The 26,651-nt window shown below is 41.9% G+C and overlaps 1 protein-coding gene across 2 annotated transcripts in view; it reads right to left on the reverse strand.

Annotated features, from left to right (window-relative positions):
- The window catches only part of DIS3L2 (DIS3 like 3'-5' exoribonuclease 2), a 330,696-nt gene that overhangs the window by 245,396 nt on the left and 58,649 nt on the right, over positions 1 to 26,651 (reverse strand). For both annotated transcript variants that reach the window (XM_028140542.2, XM_054722868.1), the window contains exon 8: positions 12,652 to 12,886. In XM_028140542.2, the coding sequence (XP_027996343.2) occupies positions 12,652 to 12,886 (235 nt within the window). The remainder of the gene's footprint in view (positions 1 to 12,651; positions 12,887 to 26,651) is intronic.

Genomic DNA, 26,651 nt, shown 5'->3' on the forward strand with positions numbered 1-26,651 from the left:
CCAGCAAATAGCAAAAAAAAAAAAAAAAAAATCCCTCTGTATTCTCTTGGATACTCATTGAGATGACAGAACATTCAAACAAACTGGCTTATATATCAAAGGTGACTCATGCAATTAGAAATCCAGAAGTAAGGCAGACTTCAGGGTCAGATGATCCTGGGCCCACTTAGGGGCCCAGATTTTTCCTGGTCTTCTGTCCCCAATACTTAGTAAGATGTAGAATAGCTTCTAGTAGCAATTAGGGATAAATGTTTCCTGCTTATATATGTCAGGAAACTACTTACATCCCAGAAATCCTAGCAGGAATCACCCTGATTAAACAGATTATATCATGTGCCTAAGAGGAATAGTATGAAGCTACAATATTTAATATAATACCACAAAACATATATAGCTACTTAAAAGAAAATTAACTAAAATTAGAAACAATTAAAAATTCAGTTTATCAATCACACTAGCCACATTTCAAGTGCTCAACAGTCACATGCAGCTACTAGCTGCAATACTGAACAGTATAAATTAGAACATTTCCATTGCTGCAAAAAGTTCTATTGACATAAGGTAACCAAATATATCAAGCAACTTATATAAGACAACCAAGACTCAGTTTGGCAGTCGGAGTCAACTTGCCTAAAGTTTAAGGAATTAGGAAAGAAACATGTCCAGATGAAAGTCTGGGAACATATGGGAAAGGAAAGAGAAAATAGACAGAAGGTGGGCAATGAACAATGTCTAATATATTCTTATAAAAAAATATTAATCTGATCTGGCATGATTTGCTCTTCAAAAAGTAAGACCACATGTAGAAATTGTCTGTTGTTATTATAAGGTAATTTTCTTTTATGAACTCACTAACTTCCTGTAGGACACTGGACAAGCCAAGTAACTTCTCTGAGCCTCAGTTTCCTCGTCTGTAAAACAAAAGGGATGAACTAGATCAGTTGTTTCTGACCTTTTAATCACAGCAGATTTTTTTATAAGTACATTTTAAAAGTGAATTTTTGCCCAAGATCTCACACTTTGAAGTATTTTTATTAACTGCTTTGAAAATTAATTTGCTATCTTGTTGTTATTGGATTTTTTATTTTGTTTTGTTTTTACCAAAAACATGTAACTTAGAGCTTCTGATCAGCAAGAAATGTCACAATGGTGGGCAGGCATCATTTGTATCAAAGTGAAGTAAGTTTACCTTGCGGTCTTACTGAAAACAATTTTACTACTTTCACTTACTGTTATAAAATATTTATAAATAATGTCAAATGCTCCATTGAAAGCCCTAGGTATAGACCATCACCACATGTCAAGTACATGATCAAGTAGGACCTGTGCAGGTCCAAATTCTATGATTTCTATGGCAATGAAACTATAAACAGTTATGACCCTTGTCACTAGCACAAACTTGCCCAATCTGGAAAGTACCAGAGAGAGGAATGAGTGAATGGACTGGAAAGAAAGATTTCAAGGGTGACTGAAATCTAGTGAACAAGGGACAAAAATTAAGAAGAAAATGATATCATCACATAAAGATGTTGATCTTCCCTTTTCATTTGTAAACCCAAGAAAAGTAGATTATTAAATAATCCAGGAACCAAGTATAGAGCTGAAAGCGAACAAGAGAATTAAGTGTGCTATATTGAAAAGGGTGCTAGAAGTGCCCCAGGGAGGATGATTCCAGACACTTTCAAGTCTTCATTCACCTCCACTGAAGAGAAGGGCAGGCACAAATAATGACTGACATGCTAGAATCCTGGGAACTCCAATCCTATATAATAAAAGGCCAGGACCATAAGTGGAACAACCAGAACAACCGCTCCACCAGTCACCATGAGGTGCACTGACCAGTCCCTCCCCTCTGCCCGAGCCTGGGGCTTGGGGAACCACGGCGAACAGGGGGGGAGGGGGGGGGGCGCGGTGGCTGGACTGGGGACTGTTGAGTGGCGGCAGGCGGGTGGCCAGCGGGGAGCAGCAGTGAGTATCGTGGGGTGGCAGTGGTGAGCATTGTAGAGCGTTGCGGGGTGGGGAGTGTCGAGGAGTATCACGGGGTGACGGAGGTGAGCGTCACTGAGCTAAGCAGGGCAGCTGCAGAAAGCATCGTGGAGCATCACGGAAAATCACGGGGTGGGGAGCTTCGCAGAGCCTCGTGGCACAGCTGAGACGAGTGTCGCGGAGCACCAGGGAGCACCACAGGGCGGTGACGGGGAGACAGAGAGCACTGCAGAGTGTCACAGGGAAGGGAGCTTCACCAAGCGTTGCTGGGCGGCAGAGGCGAGCATCACGGAGCTTCATGGGGGGGTGAGCATCACATCACAGGGCGTCATGGGGTGGTTGGGCGGGAGTAGTGGGGCGTTGGACATGGCCCTGACCGCAGGCTAGGCCTAGGGACCCTACTCACGCAAGATTTTGTGCGCTGAACCTCTAGTTCCCAGATAATAGCATAAAGAATGTTTATTATTATTTCCTTTTATTTAAATTTCTATGCCCAAAATTTTATTTTAAAGCTGCTACCAAGAAGGCTGACAGATATGTCTATTCCTAGGTACTTTATTTATTCTATAAAATAAACTACTTGCAATGTTAGTAAAATATTCTGAAACCCAAGTCCCCTACATCTGCTGATGTGTCAAAGAAAAACTAGGCAAGTAGGTAGAAGTGACTCCATGATTAAAAAATTTTAAAAGGGCAAAGGAGGAAGTGAAAAGAATAAGCTGGAGAAAGAACTGGGCAAGCTTCTGTTATATTTCAATAATGAACAGAATTCATTACTATTATTTTAAGATTTCTTATAGTTCATCATGATTTTATATTTATGTTTATCCTTCTAATAAATATAATTTTAATAACAAAAAACCCTTTCTAAAAATCCACCTCCCTTAAGCAGCTAAATATGGAATTACCATATAACCCAATAATTCTACTCCTAGGTATGTGCACAAATAAATTGAAAACAAGGTACTCAGATACTTACACAGCAATGTTCATTACAGCACTACTCACTATTCAATACCAAAAGGTGGAAACAATTCAAATGTCCATCAACATGGATGGATAAACAAAATGTGATATATACAGTATAATGGAATATTATTCAGCCATAAAAAAACAGAAAGAAAGGCTCCCCAATTCTTCCTCCAAAGTTAATAGAGCTTGATACCAAAATCACAATAGAAATAAACCATAGACCAATCTCACATTTTATATTATAAATACAAAAATAAATAATGATTATACTAAATTAAATAAGCCAGACACAAAAGGAGACATATTATATGATTCCACTTATTATGAAATATTGAGAACAGACAAATTTACAGAGAGAAAGTAGATTAGTGGTTATCAGGGTTAGGGTAGGTGAAATAAAGAGTTACTGCTTAATGGTTATAGAGTTTTGTTTAGGGTGATGAGAAAGTGTTGAAATAGTAATAACAGTGTAACAGTTGCACATCATGAATGTAATTAATGCAATTGAATTGAATACATAAAAATGGCAAAATTTGTAGTATATATATTTTACCACACACACACACACACACAAATTGAACCCACATGAGTTTCTGTTTGTTACAGAGCCTGTAGGGCAGGGAAGAGTTCGATAAACAATAGTTATTGCTTTCACAGAGGGGAACCCAGGGGCAGAAGAGAAGAGGTAGGCCCCTGAACTCTCACAGTCCCCTTAAAGAAACTCTTAGAATAGAGGGGTTTCTTTGAGGAACTAACTAGATGCCAATGACTCTATACTAGTAAACTATATTCCCAGTCAAACTCCTGTCATGAGCTTCAACTTGCATTTTCAACGACATAGGATCACCTCAGACTTAATGTATCTGAAAGTTCTTAGTAATAAAATATAAAAGCAGAAATTAGTTATTTATAATAACTAAATGGTAAAAATAAAGTTCTTTTAAAAATTAGGCAGATCACTAGCTAGCATTATAAAAATGAGGGGGAAATTGAAAAAAGTTATGATCACAGATGCACAGGAAATTGAACAACTGAAAAATGTCTACAACTCTAATATATTAGAACTAGAGGCCCGGTGCATAAAATTTGTGCACGGGAGGTGGGGTGTCCCTCAGCCCAGCCTGCACCCTCTCCAATCTGGGACCCCTTGAGGGATGTCCAACCACCCGTTTAGGTGGGTTCGGGCCTAAACAGGCAGTTGGACATCCCTCTCACAATCCAGGACTGCTGGCTCCCAACCGCTCACCTGCCTCTGTCTGATTGCCCCTAACCACTTCTGCCTGCCAACCTGATCACCCCCTAACCACTCCCCTGCCAGCCTGATCAATGCCTAACTGCTCCCCTGGCTGGCCCGATTGCCCCTAACTGCCCTCCCGTCGGCCTGTTCACCCCTAACTGCTCTCCCCTGCAGGCCTGGCCCCCCCACAACTATCCTCCCCTGCAGGCCTGGTTCCCCCAAAATGCCCTCCCCTGCAGGCCTGGTCCCCCCCCCCCAACTGCCCTTCCCTGCAGGCCCAGTCAGCCCCAACTTCCCTTCTGTGCTGGCCTGGTCACCCCTAACTGCCCTCCCCTGCAGGCTTGATCACCCCCAACTGCCCTCCCTTGCAGGCCTGGTGCCTCCCAACTGCCCTCCCCTGCTGGCCATCTTGTGGTGGCCATCTTGTGTCCACATGGGGGCAGCTATCTTTGACCACATGGGGGCGGCCATCTTGTGCCTTGGAGTGACAGTCAATTTGCATATTACTCTTTTATTAGATAGGCAATGTGGTTCAAAGATATGATTTCCTAGAAAATATAAATTATCAAGATTAATGCAAGAAGAGGAAAAATTTCCTACAGAAACCAATAATCATTAAAGATGGAGAAAGTTGCTAGCTAAAGAAAGCCCTAACCCATGTTTCAAGCACAAGTTCTGTAAATGCTTCAATCACTGAGAACAGCTGGTCATTCTTGATGCTATTTTAACTGTTTCAAAACATTGAGAAAGGCTCCCCAATTCTTCCTTCAAAGTTAATAGAGCTTGATACCAAAACCACAATAGAAATAAACCACAGACCAATCTCACATTCTGTATTACAAATACAAAAATCATTAATAATTAGCAAACAGAACTGTTACAAAATATGTTACATACCAAAACTAAACGAGGGTCATGGTCATATGAGGGATGCAAGAATTATTCAATGTTACATGTCATCATGTAAACAAGCCAAAGGGAATAACAGCATTTTGAAAAAAGTTCAAAATGCACTTAAAAAAATTTCAATATCCAGTTCTAATAGGAACTTTTAGTAAAAAAGAAAAAGGAAACTAGGTTAACTTGATCTCAAGCCAACAACCAGCCTTGTTCTTGAGGGTTTAATAGTAGAAGCATTCCCATTAAAGTCCGGAAGAAAACAATTACCACTATTATGTAATACAGTTCTTAAAGCAATGGTCAATGGAGTAATATAATAAGCACACAATTAGAAAGGAAGGGGCAAAAATCAATGTTTGCAGATCAAATTATTTTATAACTAGAAAATCAAAATAACCAACTGAAAAATTATTAGAAATACTAAGAGCACTCATTAAGTTAAAAAAATTCACAAGAACAACCACAATAGCTTTTTTTGTATCTCAACAAAGACCTGTGAGAAAATGCTAGAAAAAATATCCTTTCAAATTAATAAAAAAAAAAACACAAAATACTCAAGTTTTTTCTAGTAAGAAATGTGTAAGACAATGCTATAGATAAACTACTAAGCATATTAAGAAGTTCTAAGAGTTTATAATTCACAATTTGACTAGTTTTGATAAATGAAGATGTACATAGACCAGACTAGAGCCAAAACAGCAAAATAGGGCACAAGAGTCCCCAAAAAAGATTCCACAATTGGGTAAAAGAATTGAGGCAAGAGATTTTAGTCTGTAATTTAGCATTCATTCCTAAACAAGGGGAGAAGTACCAATCCAATAACCACTTAAAATTAAGGAAATGAAGTGTTGAATATCCTAACAGTAAAGAATAATTAAAACATATACTAAAGTCCTGTTCAGCATGAACTATCACTTTCAATAGTTTAAACCAGTGGTTCTCCAAGTGTGGTTTGAGACCCTGTCAGAGGGTCGGTCCACAGGTCAAAACTCTTTTCATAATAATAGTAAGACATTATTTCTTCTTTTCTCTTTCATTCACGCATGAGTGTAAAGTAGTGATCAGCCAACTAAACTGACCAGCAGGCCAAATCTAGCCAAGTCCACTCAATTACATATTTCCTACAGTGGCTTTTAGGCTACAGCAACAGAGTTGAATAGTGGTGACAGAGAAGTCTCTGTCCCTGGCCCACAATGCTGGAAATATTACCTGGCCCTTTACAGAATACCTTTGCTAATCCTTACTTGAATGACTAATAGAATGTGTACTTATGTATCCTTGTGTTTTCTAAGATATTAGATTTAAAGTATAAACAAGAACATGTTAGAGGTTAATTCCTTTTTTTTTTTTTTTTTTTTGTCTCAGTGTTTCAACTGTGATTGCATCTACTATCATCTCATTAACCTGATTAGGACATGGTCACCAAGATTCAGAGGTCAAAACTGTTCTTAAAATTCTGATGATGAAATACACTGAGCACTAACATTACATGACCAAGCTGTATCACTTGGACATGATGATCTTTATCCTTTGGAGTTTGCAAACCAGGCAGCCATTATCCACTCATTTGATACCAAAGAAAATTTATCAGGATTGCCCCCAGACTCTAAACAGATGGCATATTTCTGTGCTGACAAAAACACGACTTCCTGGAAAGTGGTAAAAGCTCAGCATCGGGAGGCTGTGGGACTGGCCCTACAAAAGGGGCCCAGGTGTTTGGCCCACTGTCTCTCAGAGGCTAAGGACAATGCAGATCATGTTGTCTTCCTAGAAGAAATTATTGTGTAGGTCTGAGATGTCCAGAGAAATTTTTCTCTTCATGCAACAACAGGAACTTACTGCAGACAGCTAAAGCAATTACTCACTTACCAGAGAAACTAGTAGTTATCTTAAAAATATGAATGTTTCCTGGGCAACAGGGATATATAATTCATACACATGCTCTATGTAACATTTGCTTTGGGAAAAGAAACGTGGTATTAAAACAAAAGTAAGCAAATATAAAAACACTCTTTTAAACATAAGTGTAAAACAAGATAAATAATCCATTTGCAATTACAACACAAAGCAAAGAACCTTTCTAGAAATCTAAGGAAATGTTCTTAAGGTTATGGTTTGTTTCAATAACAAATTTCAAAACCTTAAATGGCGCAAAAAGTACTAACATCTTAACTGTAACCAGATTTTATATTATCCAGACAAGAGAATCTGGTTAAAATATCTTTAAAAATCATGATTTTTAAAAGAGCAAATTGCAATTTTCCTAAATATCAAGAGGGCAAGAAATGAGAAACAGCCATGTGGTTTCACAAACTCTCTATTTAGAGGCTAGCAAAAAGGAGAAATTTGTACCAGATACTGAGGGAAGGATTAAAGCTGTTCCCTCAGTCAGGGCTAGTAAGGAAGCAATATAAATAACAGTAGGATAGGAAAACCATAAAAAGAGTAAAGGAAAAACATGCATGCAGTGGACTTGTAAAGAATTCAATGTATTTATTAGTAAGGGAGAAGGAGAGGAATTACAATAGAGGACAAATCAAGAGCACATTTACACAAACAAAGGGCAAAGTGAATTATTAGTATCCACCCCGGGCATCAATCTGCCATCACTTCCATCCATCAGTATCTCCTTGCCCTTATATTGGTACCAATCACTAATGAGAAATTAAGGCATCTTATCCCTTCACCTCAGAGCCCAGAAGAAAAAGAGCTACTAAGGTCTGCCAAGTCCAATCATCAGAACTCCATTTCTACAAAGTAGTTTTGGGCCAAATAGTAAAATTTTAAAGTGCTCCTTTGCCTGACTTCGGACTACAAATATCTCTCTCCCTTGGTGATCTTAATGATGAAGGATTTGGCTTGTTAGGGTCCTAGTTATTTCCCTCTTCTTCTCATAGAAAAAACATAACTCACAGTACTGACGCCATTACGATAATATACAGGCACTCTCAAGAAGAGGGTCACATCACAGTATCCAACTGTTTTTAAAGGAAGAAAAAAAGAAACAACAGAAGGAAATTGGCTGAGCCCTGAACAGTGAAACCACTAAGTAAGTCATAAAACAAAAAGAAACTGGGTGCCCTCAGGTCACCACACCTGATAGGGCAGTGAGAAAGTAACAGCCTCTTCATTAAAAAAAATAAAAGAATTTCAAACTTGGAAAGTTAAGAGATACATGCTTTTAGAAAATGTTCAATGTCCCAAGTCACTACCTAGTCAGCAGTGGAGAACCAGCCTGATTCTTAGGCAGCCACCTACTGAAATCACCCCCAGCTTTATTCAGGAACTCAATGAGCTGTGCTTACCAGTCCCTATCACAGGGTGTCTGCTGAATATCCTCCTTTAGTAATCTTTTGGCATTCTTCTAGCCTTTAATGGGGACTGTGCCAGAAACTTCTTCCTCATAAAAAAAAAATAATAACCTAATAATCTAGGCAACCTAGCCAAGTTAATCTTTTCCATTTCATAATATACATAAAGCTCAATTTGGCTGGAAAATATCCACCCTGCATTTAAAATCTCTTAGAAATCTATACATTGAAATATTCCAATTTTCATTACTATTTTCCCTTACACTTCCCAGTGTGTGGTCAGGTAGAGCCCTTGATCACAGCTCCTTGCCATGTGTTTGCAATTGCTGTCCTCTACATTCAGAGGACTCATGGCTTAGGTTTTGATCAGAGAAAATAAGACTGGCTTTTTTAAAAGGCTTAAAATCAAAAGACACTTTGTAAATGTGATTTAAAAAGGAGTCATATACTAAACCTGACAAGCATGAAGGCCTTACAAACTGAGAGACTAAAGTAACCACATAGGGTGGTCTGAGCATAAAACTTCCTAACTAAAACTGGGTCACAATGGATAGTGATGTCCTAGGCTGGAGCCTTCTTGACAAAGATCAATCTTTAATTTTAAAATTGTCCATTGACTTTGTGCATCTAAAATAAAATACCTTATAAATGTCAGAATAATCTTGTTTTCTAGACTCCAGAATCCCTCATTGTTACCTTGTTCCTCCACATACACTCTCTGTGCTATAAATGTTAACTATCCTGTACCCACCAATGTAAAAGAAGTATGTGAATCTTCACTTGCTTTTTATCCAATCTCAGAGGTTTCCCAGCTTTGCTTTCTTCCTCCCCCTTAATCTACCACCAACAAATTTCATGTAACCTTCCTAATGTCTCCTCTGATTATCATGTATGAAATAAGCTGCAAAACTGCCATTCTCCAGAGCATTTTCTTTTATATCCTAACTAGAAGCCCAGTGCATGAAATTCGTGCACGGGTGGAGTCCCTAGGCCTGGCCAGCGATCAGGGCTGATTAGGTTCCCCATCTCCCCACCTCCCCGCCTCCTCTTTCCCTCACTGCCCATGTCAGCCACCACCCACCCCCGGTTCCCTGTACTAGCCTGGGGCCCAGCCCCGATCAGGCAATCGGGACCTGCCGGCTGGGAGAAGGGACCAGGAGGTTGGCCAGCAGGCCCCGATCAGGCAATCAGGGCCTGCCGGTGGGGGGCATTGGGAGGAGAGGAGGAGCCAACCACCACCGCAGCGGGCAGGCGGTGGGCCACTTGGGGCCTGCCGGCCAGAGGGAGGAACAAGGGGAGGGACCCAGGAGGTTGGCCACCAGCCCTGAGGAGGGATCCAGCCCTCAGCCCCCCTGGGAAAGGGGCCATGTCCGCCGCCACACACCACTGGTTCCTCATCCCAGCCTGGGGGCCTGGCCCCAATCAGGCGATCGGGGCCTGCTGGCCAGGGGGAAGGACCAGGAGGTTGGCCAGCAGGCCTTATCAATGATCAGGGCCTGCAGGCTGGGGTCAGCTCCTGAGTTGAGTGTCTGCCCCCTGGTAGTCAGTGTGCATCATTGTGACTGGTCGTTCTGGTTGTTTCATCATAATGAGTGCTTAGGCTTTTATATATATATCTTACCTAATAATAGACAAACATGTAAAATTGACCGTACCTCCGCTACACCCATACCCAATCAGAGTGAGTATGCAAATTAGATGGCCAAAGACGGCGACCACCCAGCTGCTCCAGGCGCGGAGTGGCCAGGTGGGGCAGGACACCTGCTATGACAGGGATCTACAGGAGCCGAGTGCCGCAGCAAAGACAAAGATGGAAGACTCCAGCCAGAGTCTGCAGCAAAGACAGACTCTGGCCGGAGCGAAGGCCTGGATCCTGGGTCCCGGAGGAAAACCGGTGCTGGAAGCCAAGGGAAGAAAGGCCTATTGCATGAATCTCTTTGTGCAATGGGCCTCTAGTAGATATATAAAAACTCAGAGACCATAACGTCCAAAACAACCGAAGGCTAGACCGAACACCGGAAGTCAGTCTGGCAGTCAGTGGGGCTGCGGATCAGGCCCAGAGAGAGGCCCAGAGAGAGGCCCAGAGAGAGAGGAAGGGTCTGATCCACAGCCTCCATGGCAGATGTTGCCTCTCTCTTTCTTTCCAGGCTTCGCCAGCAGCTGCACTTCTGTTTCTCTCTGGGCCTCCATGGGGGCTGCGGATCAGCTCCACCTCTCTTATCAGGCCCAGAAATAGGCCCGGAGACGCTGACTGGCACAGAAACCGATCAATCAGAACCAAATCTGGGTGTACTGTGAGGAGCCAATGGCTGCCTAGGAGGCAGAGTTTTTGACGCTGACTGGCATAGAAACTGACCAATCAGAACCAAATCTGGGTGAACTATGAGGAGCCAATGGCTGCCTAGGAAGCGGAGCTTTTGACCCTGGCATCGAAACCAACCAATCAGAACCAAATCTGGGTGAACTGTGAGGAGCCAATGGCTGCCTAAAAGATGGAGCTTTTGACGCTGACTGGCATAGAAACTAACCAATCAAAACCAAACTGGCCAGCAGGGGAAAGCAGTTGGGAGAGAGATCAGGCCGACAGGGGAGGGCAGTTAGGGGCAATGAGGCAGGCAGAGGCAGTTAGGGGTAATCAGGTGATCAGGATGGCAGGGCAATTAGGGGGCGAGATCAGGCCGGCAGGTGAGGGCAGTTAGGGGCAGGCAGGCAGAGGCAGTTAGGGGCAATCAGGCAGGCAGGCAGAGGGGTTAGAGGAAATCAGGCAGGCAGGCAGAGGCATTTATGGGCTATCAGGCAGGAAGGCAGGTGAGCGGTTAGGAGCCAGCAGTCCCAGATTGCAAGAGGGATGTCCAAGAGGGATCAGGCCTAAACCAGCAGTCGGACATCCCACAAGGAAGGGGTCCCTGATTGAAGAGGGTGCAGGCTGGGCTGAAGGAATGCCCTCTCCATGCACAAATTTCATGCACTGGGTTACTAGTATCCTATCCAATAAAAAAGGTAATATGCAAATTGACCCTCACACCCTCACATCGCATGATGGCTGCCCCCATGTCATCACAAGATGGCCGCCCCCACATTGTCACAAGATGGCCAGCAGGGGAGGGCAGTTGGGGGCAACCAGGCCAGCAGGGGAGGGCAGTTGGGGGGGGGGGGCCCAGGCCTGCAGGGGAGGGCACTTAGGAGCAATCAGGTTGGCAGGGGAGGGCAGTTGGGGGCAATCAGGCCGGCAGGGGAGCAGTTAGATGTCAATCATGGCAGCAGGGGAGCGGTTAAGCGTCAATCAGGCCGGCAGGGGAGCGCTTAGGGGGATATCAGGCAGGCAGGCAGGTGAACTGTTAGGAGCCAGCAGTCCTGGATTGTGAGAGGGATGTCCCAGATTGGAGAGGGTTCATGCTGGGCTGAGGGACACCCTGCCCCAATGCACAAATTTCATGTACCAGGCCTGTGTGTGTGTGTGTGTGTGTGTGTGTGTGTGTGTGTACACACACCATTTTATTAATTTTGGAGAGGAAAGGAAAAGGAGAGAGAGAGAAAGAAACATCAATGATGAGAGAATCACCAATCGGCTGTCTCCTGCACACCCCCCACTTGGGACCAGGCCACAACCCAGGCTATGTGCCCTTGACCAGAATCGAACCCAGGACCTTCCAGTCTGCAATCGGACACTCTATCCACTGAGCCAAACCAGCTAGGGCCAGGGCATTTTCTCAATTGCTTCCCAGAGATTGTCATCAGTTTGGCTTAAATAAGACTTTTTCTTAGGCTGGATGTTCTTTCGTCTATATAAAAATAACCTACTTATAAAATTTAAAGTGGTCCATTTCCACCACCAATTACATAAATTCTTTTCAAATGTATTGAGTTAAAGAAAAATACAGGATAAAATAAAGTGCTTTTAATAAGGACTTTAAAGATCAGTTTACTTCTATTCATATCAACCAAAAGGTAGGGCTGACCTAATCACAGGAAATTTCAGGTTAGCTATCAACACAACTCAAAACCTATTAGGAAATGACAACAGCCATCACTAACCAAACAAACCACCAGTGGCATTGCTGTCCTTCCTCATAACCAGCAGCTGTAAGTTTATCAAAGATCCTCTTTCCTAAAAGCTGATACAGGTCAGAAATTGGAAAAATACCAAATGTGTTGTTTGATTAATTCTGGAGCACAGAGAGAATTCCAATACCTAACATGATTAATTTACTAAAATAAAATGTCAGATAGCAGTCCAGTACTCACCTTTTTCATGAACACAAACTGAGAGTTTCTTAATACCATCAACCAGAACATTTTGTGTGTTGCCATGTCTATCTTCTGAGTCGCTGTCATCAAACTGAGCCTCTATAATGACATCAGGACTGTCATTATGGCCTTTCAGGGACTGTTGCAGAAGATGGCTTCCACAGATTTCCTCAGGGAGATCTGATTCATAGGCACCTTCTGTTTCTTTGTCACTGCTCTCTGGTTTAATTACCTGAATAAAATAGAAAAGTTCTGCTAAATCAAAGAAAGAAAGGGCAAGAGCAGATTTTTTCCTTTTTCTTTCCTAACGAAAAACTGCATATTCAAAAGCTCCAACACTGGACACTCACCATGTAGTTTGAAAAAGGGGTTAAAAGATGTTCTTTCGTCTACATAAAAATAACATCCAATATCGGGCCTAAACCAGCAGTCAGACATCCCCTGAGGGGTCCCGGATTGGAGAGAGTGCAGGCTGAGTTGAGGGGAGCCCCCCCATGCACGAATTTCGTGCCACGGGCTCTAGTTTTCAATAAAATAGCAGGAATTAATAAATAAATCAAGTCACTTGAAACTGTGCAACTAAAATATAAATTAGTATGTTGCACTTTAAAGGTATTTTCATTCTATTCTGTTATCTCAGTACACACAAGAATAGAACAGTCTAGTAGTTGAGCATTGACTTATGAACCAGGAGGTCACAGTTCGATTACCAATCAGGGCACATACCTGGACTGAGGGCTTGATCCCCAGTGTGGGTGTGCAGGAAGCAACCAATCTTTGATTCTCTCTCATCATTGATGTTTCTATCTCTCTCTCCCTCTCCCTTCCTCTCTGAAATCAATAAAAAAAAATATATTTTTAAAAGAATAGAACTAATGTTGGGAGGCATAGATCATCATAAGATCACAGGATACAAAAGGTATTCTAAAATTATTCTATACTGCTTAAGAGTAAGGATTGTGGGATTCCTTAGAGAAATGGTTAATTCAAGTGCAGAACAGAAAATAAACAAGATTATCCGGGACCATCGTGTCATAATTGGAAAATGAGGAAGCTATCAAAGGTTCTCTGTGGTCATTCTTAGAAAATTCGAAGCATTTATCCTACATTTCCTATATCTCAGGTTAACCAAATAATTGATGAGGTAAAGTGGTTCTTCACAGAGAGTTTGAGCTAATTATCTGTAATACTTTCAACAATAAAGATAAAATTAAAAAAAAACGAAAGGCATTCAATACCACCATTTTACCTATTGAAATAATGGATTCAGGATATGATCATCAATGGTCACTAAAACCAATAAGTCATAAGCTGATGGGGATGGAGTTTTATAACAGACCAGAAGCCCGGTGCACAAAATTCATGTGCTTGGGAAAGGGGAGATCCCTCTGCCCGGCCTGCGCCCTCTCACAATCCAGGAGCCCTCAGGGGATGTCTGACTGAAGGCTAAGGTCCGCTCCCTGCAGACCTAAGCTGGCAGTCGTACATCCTTAGTACTGCCGTGGAGGCGGGAGAGGCTCCCGCCACCGCCACTGTGCTCGCCAGCCGTGAGTCCAGCTCAGGGCTTTTGGCTGAGCAGCGTTTCCCCCTGTGGGAGCGCACTGACCACCAGGGAGAAGCTCCAGCATTGAGCGTCTGCCCCTTGGTGGTCAGTGTGCATCATAGCAACCAGTCATTCTGCCGTTCAGTCTATTTGCATATTAGCCTTTTATTATATAGGATGGACCAGAGTGGAAATACCTGAACCCACTAATCAATATAAATATTTTAAAAAGAGAAATAATCCAAGTGCTTCCTCATGTACCATAATAGGAAGTACATACAACTAACTATGAAGTACTTTTTGCCCCAAAAGTTGAACTTGAATCTGATTTGATAAAGGGAACAGAGTAACACATTAAACAACACCAGGGCAAAGATCCTTTTACACTTAACCCCTAGGTAATTGCATCTGGTTTTATGGCTTTACATCTCTATATGTCATTAATTCCCTAAATTAAATGCCTATCCTCAACCTTTTCCTTCAATTCCAGGCTTATATCCAACTAGAGGCCCGGTGCACGAAATTCGTGCACGAGGGGGGGGGAGGGTGTCCCTCAGCCCAGCCTGCACCCACTCCAATCTGGGACCCCACCGGGATCGGGTCTAAATGGGCAGTTGGACATCCCTCTCACAATCCAGGACTGCTGGCTCCCAATTGCTCGCCTGCCTGCCTTCCTGATTGCCCCAACCGCTTCTTCCTGCCAGCCTGATCACCCCCTAACCACTCCCTTGCCAGCCTGTTTGCCCCCAACTTCCCTCCTCTGCCAGCCTGGTCCCTCCCAACTGCTCTCCCCTGCTGGCCTGATCACCCATAACTGCCCTCCCTTGCAGGCCTGGTCCCTCCCAACTGCCTTCCCCTGCTGGCCATCTTATGGTGGTCATCTTGTGTCCACATGGGGGCAGGATCTTTGACCACATGGGGGCAGCCATCTTGTGTGTTGGAGTGATGGTAAATTTGCATATTACTCTTTTATTAGATAGGATACAGGCCTGGTGCATGGGTGGGGGCCAGCTGGTTTGCCCTGAAGGGTGTCCTGGATCAGGGTGGGGGTTCCCTTGGGGCATGGGGTGGCCTGGGCGAGGGGCCTGTGGTGGTTTGCAGCCCGGCCATGCCCCCTGGCAACCCAAGGGGAGGCCCTGGTATCTGGGATTTATTTATCTTCTACAATTGAAACTTTGTAGCCTGGAGCGGAGCCAAGCCTTTTCCTCACTCTGTGGCGGCAGCCATTTCTGTTGGGATTTATTTATCTTCTATAATTGAAACTTTGTAGTCTTAAGCGGAGGCCTGGGCTGGCCAGGGTGTACGGAAAGCTTGGCTTCCTCCATTGCCGGGAAAACCCAAGCCTCCCTCCTGCTCTCTCTGTAGCCGCAGCCATCTTGGTTGGGTTAATTTGCATACTCGCTCCTGATTGGCTGGTGGGCGTGGCTTGTGGGTGTAGCAGAGTGATGGTTAATTTGCATATTGCTCTTTTATTAGATAAGATTCCCTACTAAATCTTCATTTGGATGCCAGTTGGAACCTCAAACAACAGAGCCCACTCCTCGCCCAGCATTCCGTCTCTCCGCCAATGGCACCAAACTGTGGCATTACCCTTTGCTCTCTCTCTCATGCCCCACATCCAATCCATCAGAAGAGCCCATTGGTCCTTCCTTTATAATGTATCTTCTTGACATTTCCACTGTTACTACACAAATCCGGGCAACCTTTAGCTCCTTACTGAACTACTGAAATAACTGACCTCCTGGTTTCCATTTTGGGCTAAAGTAGTTAGAGTGATCCTTTTAAAACATAAATCAGATCACGTTCTTCTCCCAACAGCTCCCCAACATCCTTCTATCACCATGCCAAAAGGCCTTATCAAATCTGGCCCATATCTATCTTTTTCATTTTCTACTTCTTCCTTTGCAAATTATATTCCAACTAGAGGCTTGATGCATGAAATTCGTGAACTGGGGGGTGGGGGGTTCCCTCATCCTGGCATTCAACCTCTCGCAGTTCGGGACCCCTTGAGGGATGTCCACCTGCCAGTTTAGACCGCTCCCTCTCACAGTCCAGGACCCCTCGCTCCTTACCATCCACCTGCTCACTGCTCCTTACTGCTTGGCTCACTTCTCCTTAGCACTGCCTCTGAGGTGGGAGAGGCTCCCACCACTGCTGCTGTGCTCGCCCGCCATGAACCTGGCTTCTGGCTGTGGGAGTGCACTGCAAATTATATTCCAATACACTGCCCTGCCTTCCTCTGGATTTTGATAGGTGAACACATGAAAAGGAGAAGACTGAACTGGGAAAGGACATACATGCAAAAGCAAGGAGATAAAATGCAGACTTTCCTTTAGGAAAGGCAAGTAATACCAAAATGTACAGTAAGAGTAAGAAGGGAGGATGAAGAGTCCAGAATGCCAACTTTATGAGTCTGGTCTTTACTGTAAAGCAAGTGAAGTGACGAAGCAGAAAAAAGTGCTTAAGAGCAGTAACTCTAGTCAACAAACTGGGTTTGCATCATGGCTCTGCTGCTTACTAGCTATATCACTTTGGGGAAGTTATTTAATCTCTTTTAATCTCGGTTTCATTCTCTTTAAAATAGGGACAACAGTATCCAGTATCATAAGGTTATTCTGGAAACTAAGATAATATATGAAAAGCTCTTAGCACATGTTCCTGGAACATGGTAAGAAGCTTAATAAGTGAATTTGTATAGGGGAAACAAATTCAGTTTTTAGACCCAGGAAGTCCAAGGTGATAAAGGACCATCCAGGTGGCAGCTGGAAATGTAGGTCTGAAGATGGAAAAGTATACTGGGGAACTGAAATCCAGGTTAGGAAATTAACCACAATGGGTTGACAGTAAAGTAAAGGTGAGGTGTACCAGGGCCAATAGTCAACTGAAAAGATAAGCTGAGACTAGACCCCTGAGAAGAGACTCAAATAAAGGGGATTCAACAAGGGAGAGGAGTTAGTGAAGTAGAGAACATTTAAATATAATTATGAATGTTAATCATAACAAACACTAAGGCTTTTATTATCACTCTTCATATTTACACATACTGATTGATTTGACCCACACAATGACCCCAGGTGATATAGAGGAGAATAATTATATTCAGCTCACAGAGGAAAGAACAGGTTCAGACATGTTACAACCCCACAGCAACTAAACAGCAGAGCTGTGACAAACACACAGGTCTAGGGCACCAGGTCCAGTGCTCACAGTCCTGGACACTCTTATGGGAGATTTCCTGCAAACAGATTCAGAGTGAGCTTTGCACAGACAGCTCCCACCACGAACATACACTGCATACAATGTCTCTGCACTGTTTGTCTGCCTGGCAAATAATCGACATTCAGGACCTAGCTCTTCTGTGAATGATTCTGACTACTTTCCCTCTCTTAAGAAATGTTCTTTTTCCTTCCTTTGTTCTACTGCTTTTCCTTAACTATTCTTTCATTACAAGGTTCCTTGATCAGGTTATATTCCACTTATTTGTTTGCATGTTTCTTGCTCCAACCAGGCAGCAAACCATGTCACATTCATTTTTTATATTCCTCAGAGGTTCCCAAAATGTTGGGCACATAAAACATGCTCAATAAATATTGGTTTCTTTTTCTCTTATGAAGAGAATGAGAAAGACTTAAATCAGCTGTAAAAGAAACATTCTTTAAAAATTGCAAGAAATGAATAAAGTTAACTACCAAGTAGCAAGAGCCAGCTAAAGTGATATGCTTGTCAGCATGATACTGCATTCTTCCCCATTAACCACTATGTCTTGAGACCAGGAGTCATCAGTTAATCATCGCAGTTGAAACTTAGCACCATATGAAGGAGAAAATAAACAAATGGGACTACATCAAAATAAAAAGCTTTTTTACAGCAAAAGAAACTATCAACAAAACAACAAGAAAGCCCACTGCATGAGAGAACATATTTGCAAATGGTATCACTGATAAAGGTTTAATCTCCAACATCTACAGGCAGCTTACACAACTTAATAAAAGGAAGATAAATGATCCAATAAAAAAATGGGCAACGGTCCTAAATAGAATCTTTTCAAAAGAAGACAGAAGGAAGGCCAAGAGACACATGAAAACATGCTCAACGTCACTAATTATCCGAGAGATGCAAATCAAAACAACAATGCAGTACCATCTCACACCTGTCAGAATGGCTATCATCAACAAATCAACAAACGACAAGTGTTGGCGAGGATGCAGAGAAAAAGGAACCCTCGTGCAATGCTGGTGGGAATGCAGACTGGTGCAGCCACTGTGGAGAACAGTATGGAGTTTCCTCAAAAAACTGAAAATGGAACTCCCATTTGACCCAGTAATCCCACTCCTAGGAACATATCCTAAGAAACTGGGAACACCAATAAGAAAGGATATATGCACCCCTATGTTCATAGCAGCACAATTTACAATAGCTAAGATCTGGAAACAGCCTAGGTGCCCATCAGCAGATGACTGGATCAGAAAACTATGGTACATCTACACAATGGAATATTATGCTGCCATAAAAAAGAAGGAATTCTTACCATTTGCAGCAACCTGGATGGAATTAGAGAACATTGTGCTGAGTGAAATAAGCCAGTCAATGAAAGAAAAATACCACATGATCTTACTCATTTATGGATAATAAAAAACACTATAAACTTGAACAAAAAGATAGATACAGAAGCAGTAAAGCATCAAACAGTCTGTCAAATTACAGCAGGAAGGTTAGGGAGAGGTGGGGAAGATAAGAGATCAACCAAAGGACTTGTATGCATGCATATAAACATAACCAATGGAGGCAAAACTCTGGGGGGTGAGGGCATATATGGGAGTGGGGTGGGGGGGGCAATGGTAAGATATGTACACATATAATACCTTAATAAAAAAAATTGGGGAAAAAAACCACACCAAATACCAAAAAATAAAAATAAAAATAGAAACTTAGCACCATATGAAGCAACTATAAATACAAATGCAACTAAGTAAAACTGGAAGCCATTTAAATAAATGCATTTTTCAAAAATAATTCTAGAGCTTCATACCTAAGTTATAATGCCAATTTCAATATAAACTCAAAATAACCATAAAGTTACCATTACCCAATTTAAAAACAACAGTTTTAGCTAGAAAAATCACAAATGCCTAGATAAAGAAGAGAAAGTATAGAGCTGAGCATAACTTGCAGGTACATTTCCTGATTCCTACAAAATCTTGAAGTAGCAATCTATCCCTTAGAAAGGGGAGAAGAGGGGAAGAGAAACATCTACATTGAACTATAAATTAAATCAACTGCAAATAGCTACTGGAACTTACCAGAATCAAGAATCTGGCTACTTCAAAACTATTTGATATTGATCAGATTTTCTCCCCCTTCCTTTTAAAATTAATATATTAATGTATTGAAAAACTGGACAGCCACAGAAAGGATCCTTATAACCAAACAATTCCAATGAAATCCTAAATAAAAATGCTAAGTAACATTTCCATCACACATGGCTTACTCAAATTCCAAACATGAAACATTTCATAGTTTCGCCACTTACTGATAGAGAAAAGCCCTTCCTTGAACATAAAAGTTATCTTTGAAGAGTGCTATTTTAAACCTTATAAAAAAGAGCAAGTCTATATTAGCACTGGAAAATTCTGTTCCAGCAAATAAATTATATTACATTCCCCAGTGCTATCAACTGGGTATAATGGAGGTTTTCCAGAAGATTTACATATACCTGTCCACACACACTTTCTGCTGACAGGACTGTTTAGTTGAGCAATGTTGGTTGAAGACTTTGTGCATCCCATCCCTCTACCTGAGCATCTGGTTCAGTCCCAATCATGTCAAAGTCCATCTAGGAGCTGCTTTTCGTTTCTTGGCTCCTCTGGCCAGGCTTAGGTGACAGCACTCACATGCCACACATGTTTGAACAAACTTTCAAATCCCTTAATGGCACACTTGGGACAAAGTATAATACACTGTTCAAGGAAATAACTTGGAGCCAAGAAAAGCAATTGATATTTCCACAGGGAGTTCCTGACAAGGCTTGCCAATGGCTTCTTTCATTATAAAATATGACCATAAACACTATCATTTTTAAAGACATATTACAGAGGTTCTTAAAGGCATATCTGTTATTGGGAACTTCGTTTGCTTAAGGTAGTTCATCCGAAATTACCTTTATTTAGTTAATAGGAACATAACAAACTATCTCCATTCTTCCAGTTACTCAAAATTCCCATTATCCTTCTATGTCAATTAATCTCTCTCTCTCTCTCTCTCTCTCTCTCTCTCTCTCTCTCTCTCTCTGACACACACACACACACACACACACACACACAACCACTACCACATTTGTCAGCTCATCCTGTCAACTCTACATCACTGCACCATGGCCACCACCCTGGTGCATCATCTCTCTCACCTGGATATAGATAATAGCCTTGTAAAGGATCTTCTACTCTTGCCCCCTTCAGTCTATTCCCAATAGAGCAGCCAGAGTGAGCTTATGAAACATAAGTCATATCATGTCAATACTCTAAGTCCTCCAAGTCTTTCCACCTCCATCAGAGCTAAACCCAACTCCTAATTGATACACAGGCCCTACCTAATCTATATAGTCCAACCCCACAAACCCTCTGACCTCACTTCCAACTGTTCTACAGCTCAACCTCTTTGCTGTCCCTTGAACACATTAAGGCACATATTTGCTGTTCCCCAAGATCTCCACAAGGATAGCTCCCTCACTTGCTTCAATTCTTATACAAAGTCACCTTCTCAATGAAGCCTTCTTTGGTCATCCTATTAAAAATCTCAATCACATCCCTAAAATTCTTATGTCTTCCTTTATTTATTTTTACTTTAGTACTTATCACTCACTATTGAGCATGCTAATCATATTTTATTTATATTATTATGCCTTTCCCAGTGACAAGCAAGCTCCATGAAGACAGAGCTTGCATATTTTCTCACTGTTCTATCCCAACATTGAATATAGTACCCAACACAATGTCTTCTAGACAATTCCATCATAATTTGCTACTATCCCCTTAAACTCAAAGTATCAAAAACCACCCTAGTCCTTCCCCTCAAAGCAGTTCCCTCCAGTTGGCAGCTGTTCCATTCACCCTGGAACTCTGGAATGAAGATAATACAAAACAAAACTCTAAAAGATCTTGATGGGCAAGGAGCATGAATAAGAACTAAGCCATGTCATTCCACAGTATGACCTTACCTACCACACAATTGTCCAGCAATTTAGACACTTCAAAGGAATGCTTATTAAACCACAAACATTTTATGTCAACATTTTACATCAATATTTTATGTCTGCTGTGAGTATATATTGTCAGTGGTAAATTCAAGAGCAGGAAATCATAAAATTGAATTATTATGTGATCTTGGCCAAACTATGACTCTCAGTCCTCATTTCAAAGAAGAGTAATAGTAATATCTGCCATTTCTCGAGCACTTATTATGTGCTAACATTTTTATCAGTACTTTATCTACATTGACTCATTCCTTACAATAAGCATGAATTTCATCAAACTATCTCCATGGAGTTAAGAAGGAATTAATTAGTTTTCTAGCAAATAATTCTGAAATGTTAACTGGGAGTTTCCCTGCACAAATAAGCTACTCTAACCTTAAATGATACATTCCTTATTTCAGACATTTCAATTTGAATTACAGAGATCTGAAAGCATGTTTAAAGCAACAGAGAACCTGAAGTATTTGATCCCAGAGCTGGCAATAATAAAGAAGAAAAGATGATTGTTAAAAATAGATTTGTGTATATAACAATTTGGGAAAAATCTGATCATCATAGTAGATACACCTTACCAACCATACTGCTGTGGGTGGAGGCTCCAAAGACCTTGCTCTCCCCATCATTAAGTACCTTTCCAAGTCTTTTTTGGGCCTGCCACCCAGGCCAAGAAACCAAACAGTTCTAAGAAATCCTAATTCCACTGGAATTAAGAATAATCCAAAATGATAGTGTTATATAAGAGATTGGATTAAATATAATCTAATATGATGGGTGCGTATTTAAAGAACTTGGAAGACAAAACTTTAAAACAATCATTTGAAGGAAAAGGTAGTTGTCAAAGGAAACAATTTACTATGCTAGACCAATTTCATGTGACTATAAGAAGGTTTGGAACAGTCATTGAAAACCAGAGATTAAATGTGCACTTTGATTTTTCCTATTGTTTGTTTAATTTAGAATAAGAGTAGTTACTCCTATCAGTACTTCCTGTATTCTTCCAAACTCAAGTTATTTTTTTTCTTTCTGTGCCAAGCTCTTCCAAAATACCCATCCATACTTCTATTATTTCCTTGCCAAAATATTATTAATCATTAAATAAAAATGTTTTCTTAGTAACTGTATAATAGACATGTTAGAAAATATAGAATAACTGTCCCTGCTTCTATACCCTCCTTAATTCATGTATAGCCTTTGCTCTGTTGTAAGTTAAGTGAAGGAATCCTGACCCAAGAGAAATTTAGACTTAGCTAACAAATTGATTTATTCCCCCTATATCCTGTCAGTACAATGCAGATACTCAACAAATACCTGGGGGATACACGAATAGCATTATTTTCCAGTGGGTATCAATTATTAAATCAGTTCTAGGCTAGGATATATACACACACACACACACACACACACACACACACAAAAGGCCCGGTGCACGAAATTCGTGCATGGGGGGGTGGTGTCCCTCAGCCCAGCCTGCACCCTCTCCAATCTGGGACCCCTCAAGGGATGTCCGACTGCCCGTTTAGGCCCAAACGGACAGTCGGACATCCCTCTCACAATCCAGGACTGCTGGCTCCCAATTGCTCGCCTGCTTGCCTTCCTGATTGCCCTAACCACTTCTGCCTGCCAGACTGATCACCCCCTAACCACTCCCCTGCCAGCCTGATTGATGTTTAACTGCTCCCCTGACAGCCTGTTTGCCCCTAACTGTCCTCCCCTGCAGGCCTGGTCCCCCCCCCCAACTGCTCTCCCTGGCAGGCCTGGGTCCCTCCCAACTGCCCTTCCCTGCAGGCCCGGTCGCCCCCAACTTTCCTCCTCTGCCAGCCTGGTCACCCCTAACTGCCCTCTCCTGCAGGCTTAATCGCCCCCAACTGCCCTCCCCTGCTGGCCATCTTGTGGCGGCCATCTTGTATCCACTTGGGGGCAGCCATCTTTGACCACATGGGGGCAGCCATCTTGAGTGTTGGAGTGATGGTCAATTTGCATATTACTCTTTTATTAGATAGGATATATATGAAAGGCTAATACCAGGTATGCTAAGTGTCCAACCATCTGATCTGACCAGTCACTATGATGTGCACTGACCAGGGGGTAGATGCTCAACGCAAGAGCTCATCATTTACAGAGAAATGGCACCGTGGACCTGGTGCCGACAAAGCAACACTCAGCTTCCCCCAAGTGGGACACAGGCCCTGCCACCACCCTGAGCAACAGCCCACCAAATTGCAGCAGATGCTGCCAAAACCCCATGGTGCAAAATGCGGCCCACAGCCCAGCCCAGCCCGGAAATGGTGGCTGTGGGCACTGAGTAATGACGTCACATAGCATTGCCCAGCTTCCTCTCCCTAGCAACTAGTCTCCTTGTTGTTTCTTCAGCCCAGGAACACAACTTGCTTTATAGCCAGGAGGAAACATTTTACACTTTAACCAGATGTCTGTGAAGCATTTTCCTGTGCCTCATCTCATTTGATCCTCACAGAAGTCCTGGAGTTGGTAGATAGGAGACTCAGTGGAATTCTATTTTCTTTTCATTAGCAGGAAAACAGAGATTTAGAAACTTGACCCGACTGAAAAGAAGTAAGAAATGGTGGACCTTGAAAATGACTTCAGGTTTTCTCACACAGAATATAGTCAAACACTGCTGCAGTTAAATATTTTACCCTTTGTTCTCCCTGCGTGATCTACAATAATAATCTGCTTTGTGTTGATATTTACTGCTGTGTTGCTGACAATTACCTGAAAGAGAAGTTGGGGTGCTTTACTGAGCTGGAAAAAGTTTAGCTAAATCAGAAAGCAGGTCTAATTAAGCAAGTTTATCTATATATAAAAAGCTCTCGCTGGCGCCAATCACACACATGTTTTGATCTGTCATTGTGGATCGTGAATTTGGTTGACAGTTCTATTATAGAGAAAGGGCGAATAGCGATATTAAAATATTCCTTCTAATTAATTTCCTTTCAATGTGTATGAATTTGTGCACCGGGCCACTAGTCTTACTATATTTTTAAATATTCAGACAAAAGAATATAGAAGCTTTGTTCTAATGAGTATAAATTTCACTTGAAATTCACCCTAACTCTTTAGCTAGTCAGCTTCTCTTTCACACTTCTCTTTTCCTGATTGAGTGTAATTTAACTATGTTCCTGTTGGCCTCCATCACTCTGATTTTCTCATGGACACTCACTATGGTTGCATCAACTAAACTGCTCACCCTAGCTCCCAATCAAGCAGAATAGGCACTATTTAAACAGCTTTGGCTCCTCCTATAGGAGGCCTTAGCTTTTAACCCACCTCCCAGATCTGAGATTCCAGAGCTGAATTCCCAAATTTCCTTTATGTAACTAGAAAAGGTCCAGAATTCTGATCTTAGGGTTGGTCTTCTGCTATGGTTCTTGCTCCTAGTACTGCTCTAGCCAATACTAGTGTAGGGATCAAATCCTACCCTTAACTCCCAGCCCAGTGGCTGCATTTACTAGTCTGTTTGTAATAAGACAATACAACATATCTGAAATTAGAACCCTATTCCAAAGCCCCAGAAGGACCCATCTCCTACATGACAGTGGCTTCATTTACTAGTCTGTTTGTAATAAGACAATACAACATATCTGAAATTAGAACCCTATTCCAAAGCCCCAGAAGGACCCATCTCCTGCTTTCTGAATATCTGTGCAACATGCCCCATGAATGGGGGATCTGCTGTCAACAAGTCAGGATGGCATCTGGGTCTACAACCCATTTGACTCTGTACCTTGTCCAGCTCTTTATTTTTTTTAACATATTTTTTTACTGATTTCAGAGAGGAAGAGAGAGATCAAAACATCAATGATGAGAGTGAATCACTGACCGGCTGCCTCCCACACGCCCCCTACTGGGGATTGTGCCAGAATTGAACCCACGACCCTTCAGTCCAAAGGCCAATGCTCTATCCACTGATCCAAACTGGTTAGGGCAAGCTTTTAATCTGAATTGGGTCAGTCCTCTCAGTATCTGATCCACCAACTACAGCAGGTGTCTGGCAAGGTTGTGACACATTCCCAACATCTGCCTCCGTAACACTATGAGAAGCAATCATATCTCTCTAGTCTTAAGATACAAGCACTAGAATTCTAATTATTTTTTTCTAAACTGTTTATTTCCTAAAACTAATACTAGGCCTTTGGTCATTTGAATTAATAGTCATCTTCTTTACCCATGATGGCAACTTAAAATATTAACTAATTTTTTATTTATGCTGATTTTTATGATACCTAACAATATCTATCTACAGATCAAATAACTTTCTTCTTTATATCTCGACTAATAAACAGTAATAAGACCATGAAATAAGATGTGAATCTGAATCCCAACTCTATCTCTGCCTACTTCCCTAAATAAGTAAGATGTTTAAGCTAAACCCCAGGGTTCTCATTCACAAAATTGAGACAGAGATAACAACAAACTAAAGAATGGTGTGAGGCACCAAATACAGTTCTTGGTACATAGTAAGCACTAAAAAGTTAGTAATCAGCAGCAATACCTACAGATTTACAATGCTTATTTGTAAAGTATTAAGAGAAGGGTCCAGCCAGAGTGGCTCAGTTGATTGAGCAATGACCTATGCACGATGGTTTGATTTCCTATCAGGGAATACACCTGGGTTGCAGATTTGATCCCCACTCTGGAAGCAACCAATAGGTATTTCTCTCTATCTCTATCTCTATCTCTATCTCTATCTCTATCTCTATCTCTCTTCCTCCCTCCCTCTTTCTCTCCCTCTCCCTCTCCCTCTCTCTCTCCCTAAGCATGTCCTCAAGTGAGGATTAAAAAAAATAAAGTATCAAGATAAGGAAAACAGTAGGATACACTTTTTTAGTTAACAAAAAAAAGATGAAGGACAAGGTTGTTTAACAATGATGGGAGATTAACTTGATGGGGAAAAGGAAAGAAAAGGACAAGGGAAAAGAATGGAAGAGGCAGGATGAAGATCAAATAAATGGCCAAATAGAAGATTTTACAAAGCAAAGTACAGTATTCTGTGAGCTTCTGGCAAAGGGGCCAAGGATGCTGATCTTCCTGGAGGGCAGGATCTAGAGAACAGTTAGGAAACCCCTGCTCTTGCCAGTGTCTAGGAGACTTGGTTGAGGGGCAGCAGCACTTAGCCAACGGCATGGCAGGAAGAGGGAGCTTTATTCCGTAGGTTCCTCCTCAAAGGGGGAACTTTCATAATCATCT

This window comes from Eptesicus fuscus, chromosome 11, assembly GCF_027574615.1.
Source record: "Eptesicus fuscus isolate TK198812 chromosome 11, DD_ASM_mEF_20220401, whole genome shotgun sequence".
Taxonomy (NCBI): Eukaryota; Metazoa; Chordata; class Mammalia; order Chiroptera; family Vespertilionidae; genus Eptesicus; species Eptesicus fuscus.